General features: G+C 36.6%; 1 protein-coding gene across 1 annotated transcript in view; it reads left to right on the top strand.

The window, feature by feature from the left end:
• Positions 1-223: 223 nt before the first annotated feature.
• The window catches only part of LOC149533505 (V-type proton ATPase subunit c''2-like), a 45,015-nt gene continuing 34,992 nt past the window's right edge, over positions 224-10,246 (top strand). The window contains exons 1-2 of the mRNA XM_089803512.1: positions 224-528; positions 631-708. Coding sequence (XP_089659638.1) covers positions 419-528; positions 631-708 — 188 coding nt within the window. The 5' untranslated portion in view covers positions 224-418. The remainder of the gene's footprint in view (positions 529-630; positions 709-10,246) is intronic.

Here is a 10,246-nt window from a genome sequence, read left to right as displayed (position 1 = left end):
GTATAGTTAGGTACCTCTCGAAAAGGAGTACAAGGTAGTCCTATATCACTATCACCATATGAACTATGACACAAACCCCTTTGATTTCCTTTTCCCTACCCATTAGTAAGGAAGGGGCATTTTAACGACCCATTAAAATAATCCACACACATTTGAAGAGAAATATAACATTTCATAATGTATAAAATAAATAAATAAAACGTAAGCAATATCCCGTACCTGTAACTATTATTTCCTGAGGCGATGTACTGACGAATGTTTCCTCAATCCACAAAATACAATCACATGCACGTCTGCTAACGGCGCCGTTGAGAGCACAAACTTGAAAAGCTTTGCGTTAGATCTGCGTGTCGGGCAAACCCCCTTGGCGAATTTGCTCCAGAATTGAAGCCGATTTCGTACAATTAACTACAAGCTGATGGAGAAATCAAGTTCGTGGGCGCACGCGCTGGGGCATATATCTCCGTACGCGTATTCCGCTGTTGGCATTGGCATTTCCATTGGGATTTCGGTATTGGGTGCTGCCTGGTATTTTTCTTTTCTCTCGCTTCCATTATTTTTATTTGTGAGGGCTTTCTTTGTTCTATTTTCTTAGCTGATTACGGCCCTGAAATTATGATTCACGATCAGGGGCATATACATAACGGGGAGCAGTCTCATTGGGGCGGCTATCAAAGAACCTCGCATTACATCTAAGAATCTTATTAGGTATTTTCTTTTTTTCATTTCTTTCTGTAATTTTCTTCTCACGCCTTTCGCAATTTTGTTTTGGGGGATAGTAAACTCAGCATATATATTAGGTTACCGGAATTGCGAATAATGAAAATAGTGAAGATTGCTTGCGGATTTGATCCAGAAGCAATCTTCATTTGTGGAAAATTAATGCAAATGAATGAAAATAATCCTCCAGACCTTTCAATTTAAGATCTTACAGACTGTTCAAACTGCGAGTAAATCTGGATCCTTAAAATAAGCCATATGCTGGAAAGTTTTTTTATTGGATTTGAATTAATTTGGTCCCAATATGTTGAATATGTTTCATTTCTGCCTTGGCACTGTACTGTCTAGAGACGTTTAAACTTGATGCAAGGGCGGAGGGTTTTTGTTTAGCAACATGCTTGAACGGAATATTGGAGCTGGCCTATCTCCCACTAGACTTCACTTTTTTTGTCAGGGTTTTCACATGAAGGATATTTCGAAAGGCAATTCCTTCACCACATCCACACTATACCTGTTTAATGTGGGGTCATGTCTGCTGGTTTTCGAGGCTGGTTCATGGCAGTGGCTATGCAGCCACGGAAATAAAAATGTTACGAAGGGGGCATTTAGCAGACTATTATTTAAATAAAAAGTACCCCTTCATAATATATCTATTTTCATGCCTGCATAGTTTACGCGCTGGTTCATTACTGTAATACGTAACCTTCTTGACATTTGACTACAAATTAGTTTACTCGCCTCACGCCATCATGCATAAATCTGCACCTCTTTAATGTATGGGGCAAAGCTGCGAGTTTTTGAATTTATCTCATTGTTGCTATAAGTGCCTAATTTTGCCATGCGACCACAGCCCCATGAAATAAATGAAATTTTATATTTTTTTTACTAGCAGAGTTAAGCAGCAAATGAGTTCACTGGCTAATTTATTGTTTTAGCAATTTGTTTTCTCTAGTTTAGTTTTAAATGAAATTTTAATACAGTCAAGAAAAACTAACAGGAGTGCCTCTAAGTTTAGCACATTGTGTTTGTTGGTGAGAAGGCTTCATGCCTAAATAAAAAGTACATTTGTATTTGAGTGCTTCTTCTAAGTACCTACCAAGGTCTATGCTAGCAGTTGTATCACAGGGTAGACTATATTCAAGTTTCATGCAATTTTGAAAACTGGCAGAAATGCTTCTACTTTCATTTGCATACTTTGATGATGAAAACCTAAGTTGCTAGTGTGGATGCATGAATTTTCTTTTTGGATTTTGGATGCATCTGTGTGTGTGTGTGTGTGTGTGTGAGTTAGCATGAATGCTGATGATACTACATTGGGGGAGCATCCTAAGCATTGTAGAGTATTGATATGTTGCATTCATGACTGTATTTGTCATTGATGTCAACATAGTAGTAATTTTGTTAAGACTGGAAGAATAGTAGTCAATAAGCTTAAGATGCGCAGAAGCTGAGGAAGTTTCAGATGATGCGTAGTGGAGGACATGTTCTTGAGGTTGGTGCTGATGATGTGGTTTAAAGGACTAAGTCTGATTCAATGTTGTACGAAAGTTACACTTGTTTTACTAGAAGCGGTGTAGAGACAGAGCATTGGAAAACAGAGTTTTGATGATCTATCGGTATCTTTCATTTGAGATGTAATGAAGGTGATGCGCAAATAACAATGATAGAGGACGATCGTCTGGTGATGCCAACATGTGCGCAAGACGTGGTTTCACACATTTGAAGTTTTGTATAGACAGTAAGCCAACAGTGCTATTGTAATTGTGAATTAATTAATAATATTACTATAATTAATTGGGAAATCCTCAAGGCCGATTGAAGGAATTATTATGAAGATACGGTATACAAGAAAGTTGTTTTCCTTATTTGTAATGAGACTTGGATTTAGAGGATCAAGTGGATTGCGAAGTATTAGTGCACAGCTCGAGAAGAAGCAAAATGCTTTCTGAATACATGTAAGCGATCTACAGGATCATTGGATGCGCACTATGAGATCTGGTTACAAGATCTGAAGAAGTAGAAGTCTGGTTGACAAGACAAAGACAAGGAAGAAAATACATTTCAATTCTATTATTCTGCAAGGAATAATACATAGATCATTTAGACAGCGGGTTCTTTGATCTTAACCTTGAAGTTGTTTGGGTAGTGGGTCCAGCTGTCTTCCACAACTCCTAGCAGGGTTGGAATCTCCTAATAGGGATTCAAAGTCTCCTAACAGGGACTCATATGTATTGAATGTTGTGACAGACTCCTAATAGGGTCTATCCTCTAACAAGCAATATTAAAATTAGTACATCATCTTGTGGGTACCATCCCCACCGGGGTTTTCCCTCTGATCAATGGTTTCCCTAGTTAACATATTTGGTGTTAATTGTGTATGAGCATCTTGTTGCAGTTTCAGTTTATATTACTCATATGGTTAAATTTGTTTAAGTTTAATATTTGTGATGATAGTTGGATAACTGATTCACCTCCCCCAGTTATATCAGTGGACTATATATTCTAACGATTGGTAGTAAAGGGTCAGGTCCTTGAAGATGAGGCTTAACAGCTTTGGGAGATCAATGGCGAAAATGTTCAAGAAAGATGGTCCGAGATTCGATGGGGCCAACTATGATAGTTGGAAGGAAAAGATGAAGAGTCATCTGCTATGCATGGGTCCTGGATATTGGCTTTTGACAAAAGCTAAGAAGGCATTTGTTGAAGAATCAAAGCTAGAGGAATGGAGTGAGGGAGAAAAAGATCTGTTCACATGTAACATGAGAGCCAAAGAAGCCCTATTATTAGCTCTTCTAGAGAATGAATACAATCAGGTAAAGACATTTCAGACTTCTCATAAAATTTGGAAAGCATTAGAAGTTACTTTTGAAGGTGATGATCATGCAAAAAGAATGAAATTACAAAGTTGGATTTGCACATTTCAAGATGCTAAAATGATGGAAGATGAATCCATCACAAATTATGTTGGAAGAATATAAAAAATTGTTGTAGGTATTTGATCTCTTTGTGGAACTAAACATGATGATGAGGTCATATGGAAGATCTTGAAAAGTTTATCACCACCATTCAAGCAAACAACTCAGATGATTCAGCTAGTAATGCCTTGCACCAAAGATTTCGAAAAGGAAGCTTTGCTTGGAAGATTAAAATCTGTAGAAGCAAAAATGAGACAGCTTGGAGAATTAGCCAGAGTTGAGACAGCATTCAGTGCTATACACATTCGACCTAATCTGTCAAGAAGTACAAGCGCAAGAGGAGACTTTGCTAGTAGTAGCATATTTGAAGAAGATAAGAAAATTGAAGAAGGAATAGCTCTTCTGGTAAGAAGCGAAAAAGATGGTAAGAAAATCTTTGAGTGTTGGACTTGTGATAAATATGGTCATTTTGCATCTAAATGTCCTAAAAGAGGGAAAAAGTTTAGAGGAAAATTTAAGTGCAGAAGAGATAAGGATAAAAATTGTTTATATGCTAATGAGGATGAAGAATCTAATGAAAAAGATTAGAGTGAAAGTGATTATGAATTAGGATTTGTGGCTATTAAGGAAGATAACATTGATAGAGAAATTAGAGAAGAGAGAGGTCTAGTTACCCAAGTTGAGAATGAATTAGATTGGATAATTGATAGTGGATGTTCACATTACATGACTGGTGATATGAACAAATTTGTTAAGTTCATAAATCATGATGGAGGTATTGTTAGAGTAGGTAACAATGCAACCTGTCATATTACAGGGGTTGGATTTATTACTCTTGATGGTAAAACTAACAATGATGATGTTTACTTTGTTGATAGTTTGAAACATAATTTGTTAAGTGTTGGACAATTGGTAGACAAGGGATATCTGTTGTAGTTCACAGAGAAGACTTGCATTATCAAAGACAAAGATGGTAAACTGATTGGTACTGGAACCAGATCTAGAGGTAATGTATTTCAGTTGAATCCTACTGAAATAACATGTTTGGTTGCAAAGGTTGATAACAGTTGGCTATAGCATAGAAGGTTCTATCATATAAACTTTGATAATATTGTGAAGGTTAGCAGTACATTTGCAGTGAGAGATTTGCCTCATATTATTAAGCCTACTAATGTTGTCTGCAAGGAATGTATTTTGGCTAAGCAAAGGAAAGTGTCTTTTCCTAGCAAGAAGTTCTTTACTAAGAGAAATTGGAGATTGTTCACACAGATTTGAGTGGTCTTGCAAGAACTAGAGGATTCTATGGTGAAAGGTACTTTATGATTTTTGTTGATGATTTCACTAGGATGATGTGGGTAGCATTTCTTAAAGAGAAATTTGAAGCTTTTGAGAAATTTAAGATATTCAAAAGTAGAGTTGAAAATGAATTTGGTGTTAAGTGTTTAAGATTAGATAGAGGAGGAGAGTTCACTTCTAGAGAGCTCAACATGTTTTGTGAAGAGAATGAAATCAAAAGACAATTATCTTCACCTAGAATACCTGAACAGAATGGGATTGCTGAAAGAAGGAACAAGTCAGTAGCAGAAGCAACAAGAGTGATCTTATTTGAGAATGATGTCTCAAAGACATTTTGGAGAGAAACAATTAACACTGCAATATATATTCCAAACAGAGTACATATCAGAAAAGGTATGAGCAAGACACCTTATGAGTTATGGTTTGGTCACTCACCATCAGTCAAGTATTTCAAATTTTTTGGAAGTAAGTGTTACATAAAGAGAGATGATAATATTGGTAAGTTTGATCCTAGAAGCGATGAAGGTATGTTTCTTGGTTACTCATTGAAGAGCAAAGCATATAAATGTTTCAACTATAGAACTAAGACAATAGTTGAGTGCACAAATGTAAGGATTGATGAAAAGTTTGGTACTAAAGAGAAGATGGTAGATCATAATTATGATGACGAAGAGGATAATTCTGGAATTGTTACACAAAATGCTGAAGTTCTTTTTGAGACTAACAATGATTTGCAGAATGATTTATCTATTGAGCGTAGAGAAGAACATAAATTTGAACCTAGAGCAGAGATAAGAGTTGAGATGTCAACTTTACTTCCAGCAGAAAAATGACAAAAAATCACCCTCCAAAGAAGATAATTGGGAGCAAGGATAAAGGTGTGATGACAAGTAACAGAGTGAATGAGGAATTGTGTCTAATTTCTCAAGTGGAACCTAAGAGCATAGATGAGGCATATAAGGATGATCACTGGATGTAAGCTATGAAAGAAGAACTAGATCAGATTATGAAGAATGAGACATGGGAATTAGTTCCTAGACCTAAAGACAAGAATGTGACAGGAACCAAGTGGGTATTCAGAAATAAGATGAATGAGCAAGGAGAGGTTGTGAGAAATAAGGCCAGACTTGTTTGCAAAGGTTACTCACAGCAAGAAGGCATAGATTATGAAGAAACCCATGCACCCGTTGCAAGAATGGAAGCAGTAAGGATGTTCTTGGCTTATGCAACAAGCAATAATTTCAAGGTTTATCAGATGGATGTCAAGTCAGCTGTTTTGAATGGAGAACTTGAAGAAGAAGTCTACATTGAGCAACCCAGTGGATTCCCTCTGACAGAAGATAAAGATTTTGTATGCAAACTAAAGAAAGAACTGTATGGTTTGAAGCAAGCACCTAGAACCTCGTATGCAAGGTTGGACAGGTATTTATCAAAGCTTGGATTTATCAAAGGTACATTAGATGGTAATTTTTATTTGAGGAAAACTGATGATGGTCTATTTATCATTGTAATATTTGAGGATGACAGAATATTCAGAGGAAATGATGAAGAAAGTGACAAGTTTGCTAAAGAGATGAAAATGAATTTGAAATGAGCATGATAGGAGAAATGAAGTTTTTGCTAGGATTGCAGATTGCACAAAACAAAGATGGGATATTTATTTCACAAACAAAGTATCTGAAAGATTTGTTGAAAATATTTGGTTTGGAAAGTTGCAAACCTGTTGGTACACCCATGACAACTGGTCACAAGTTATCTAGTAAAGATGAGACACCTACAGTTGAGCAGAAGAAGTATAGATCTATGATTGGAGGATTGCAATATCTGACTCACACCAAACCAGATATAGCAAATGCAGTTGGGATTGTAGCAAGATTTCAAGCTGATCCAAAAGAGTATCATTATGTAGCAGTAAAGAGGATATTCAAATATTTGAAGGGTACATTTGATTATGGGATATGGTATGATAGATCAAGTGATTTCACCTTGTGCGCATATACTGATGCAGATTGGGCAGGTTGTATAGATGACAGAAAGAGCACCAGTGGTGGAGCATTCTTTCTTGGAGGAAGATTGATTTCTTGGTTGAGCAAGATACATGACTGTATATCTCAGAGTACAATTAAGGCAGAATATGTTGAATCAACAAATAATTGTAATCAAGTTATGTGGATGAAACAAATGTTGGAGGATATTAACACAAGTATAGTAAGTATGTCTAAGAATTCGGTATTGCATTCTAAGACAAAACACATAGCCATAAAGTATCATGTTTTGAGAGAAAAGGCAACAGAGAAAGAAATAAGGTTGGAGTATGTAAACACTAAAGATCAGGTTGCAGATATCTTTACTTGCCTAAAGATACTTTTGAGTACCTAACAGGTATGCTAGGGGTTATGCCCCTACCTACTTCAGAGAAGTTGATGCAAGGAGTGCATTAGTCCAGTGGTACAGAGCACTATGGTTAGACTGGGCTGAATGTTGATGCTTCCTATATGGGGGAGTATCTGGTATGTACTGAGTCATGATGCACTCTTGGTGATTGGTATTTGGTATTGAACAGTGCCTTTGGATACTCGAGCTGGTTGATAATTTGAGCAACTGATTAGCAATTGGTATGTAACAATTGGTATTGTGATTGACACCTTTGACATTGACATCAATGGGGGAGAGAATGCACATAAAAAACATATTGAGAGAATGTACATAAGCAATGAGAAGAGAAGCACTTGTTGAGATGGCAATGGGGGAGAGTTATCTCTTTAGGGAGATTTAGAAAGATTCACGTAAGTGCTCAGAAGGATGTGTAAGTGTGCAAATGCAGCCAGAAAGTATTGGAAGTTGTCTACTGTGAACAACTGTTGCCGATCCTAAAAGAAGAAGAAGAATAGTACAGTGTTCCAGAAGATTTCAGATTGATGAAGAGGATTTGAGAAAATGACAGCAGCAGAGTAGAATTTGGTATTCTTGGTACTTAGATGTTTTTCATCTATGTTGCCATCAATGTGAAAGGGGGAGATTGTTAGCATGAATGCTGATGATACTACATTGGGGAGTATCCTAAGCATTGTAGAGTATTGATATGTTGCATTCATGACTGCATTTGTCATTGATGCCAACATAGCAGTAATTTTGTTAAGATTGGAAGAATAGCAGTTAATAATCTTAAGATGTGCAGAAGCTGAGGAAGTTTCAGATGATGTGTAGTGGAGGACATGTTCCTAAGGTTGTCCTGGTGATGTGGTTTAAAGGACTGAGTCTAATTCGATGTTGTACGAAAGTTACACTTGTTTTACTAGAAGTAGTGCATAAACAGAGTAGTGGAAAATAGAGTTCTGATGATCTATCGCTATCTTTCATCTAAGATGTAACGAAGGTGATATGAAGGTAACAGTGATAGAGAACGATCATGTGGTGACGCCAACATGTGCGCAAGATGTGGTTTCAAATGTTTGAAGTTTTGTATAGACCGTAAGCCGACAGTGCTAATGTAATTGTGAATTGATTAATTATCTTATTTTAATTAATTGGGAAAGCCTCAAGTCTAACTCAAGGAATTATTATGAAGATATGGTATAAAGGAAAGTTGTTTTCCTTATTTGTAATGAGACTTGGATTTAGAGGATCAAGTGGAATGCGAAGTATTAGTGCGCAGCTCGAGAAGGAGTAGAATGCTTGCTGAATGGGTGTAAGTGATCCAAGGGATCATTGGATGTGTAGTATGAGATCTAGTTACAAGATCTGAAGGAGTAGAAGTCCGGTTGACAAGACAGAGACAGAGGAAGGAAATACATTTTAGTTCTATTATTCTGCAAGGAATAATACAAAGATCATTTGGACAATGGGTTCTTTGATCTTAAACTTGAAGCTGTCTTCCACAACTCCTAATAGGGTTGGAATCTCCTAACAGGGATTCAAAGTCTCCTAACAGGGACTCATATGTACTGAATGTTGTAACAGACTCCTAACAGGGTCTATCCTCTAACAAGGAATATTTATAATAGTACATCATCTTGTGGGTACCATCCCCATTGGGGTTTTCCCTCCAATCAAGGGTTTCCCTCCAATCAAGGGTTTCCCTAGTTAACAAATCCGGTGTTAATTGTGTATGAGTATCTTGTTGTGGTTTCAGTTTATATTAGTCACATAGTTAAGTTTGTTTAAGGGTTTAAGGTTAATATTTGTGATGATAATTGGATAACTGATTCACCCCCCCCAGTTATATCAGTGGACTATATATTCTAACAATATATGCAAAGAAATGCAAGAAATATTCCATAGCATGACACTTCACCACTGATAGTTCAACTTCAAATTTTACAAAAACGAAGTGACAAATATACAAATTGAAATAACTAATTAGTAAATTACTGAAGTTCAAGATCCCTATGCAATTTGAATTACAAATCCAAAACTTAGTTCGTGATGCAATGTTGATCAATCAAGAGTCACGACTCAAGATTCACTAATCAAATTCAGTCATTCAGATTTATAACGATTCTCAGAAAAATCCACATTCTCATCATCTCCAACTGCTGTAAGGCTTGCCAGTTTAACAGCATTTGAACCAAACATGGTTCCACTTGTGCTAGATGCATGTGCCATGATGCTATCAGCATCATCATCTGTGATTGTACTAAAATCCGTAATTAGTAGGATCATCATGATGCTTATTTGCATCTGTTATTGTATTAAGATATGTGATTCAGGAGCTACATCCCACAGAATTAAAAAAACAATAAAGCACATGCTGAAATAGACTTTTAAATGATGTTTGGCATGGAAATAGCATTTTGGCCACGGGTTCTTCTTGGATGCTTGCAGGAAGCGCATCCATGGAGCATTCACAGGCCCAGGATGCACTTCCTGCGAGCATCCAGGCAGAACCCAGACTCATCCATGCTTCCAGACGCATCAGCATCAGCATCCGGTGCCAGGAGGAGGGAATCAGTATCTTAGATGCAAACCAATCAAATAAGTGATAATTAGAAAAAATATCGAAAGACAATTCTAGGAATAGCATTAGTAAAAAATATTATGTTGGATTTTAGGTAGGCAAATGCAAATCTGTTTCAGTGTGTTACACTTAAATTCAACCATTCTTATAATGGCTTTGATGAAAATTCAATTACTTATATCAAACACTTAAAGTGTATCAAGTTTGACAAAAAAATTGGGAAGTTCTGCATAATTTCTTGCACAACTATGAAGCCATCGAACAAGTAATGCTTTTAACAAACCCGAGCTTCTGATGGGGAAATGATTTGTTGTAAAATTAGCAATCTATATGATTACCTTAAATACAATTTTGTAGA

Source organism: Cupressus sempervirens, chromosome 10, assembly GCF_028749045.1.
Source record: "Cupressus sempervirens isolate cs-2001-9-10 chromosome 10, ASM2874904v1, whole genome shotgun sequence".
In the NCBI taxonomy this organism is placed as follows: domain Eukaryota; kingdom Viridiplantae; phylum Streptophyta; class Pinopsida; order Cupressales; family Cupressaceae; genus Cupressus; species Cupressus sempervirens.
This window is presented reverse-complemented; position numbering and strand designations above follow the sequence as displayed.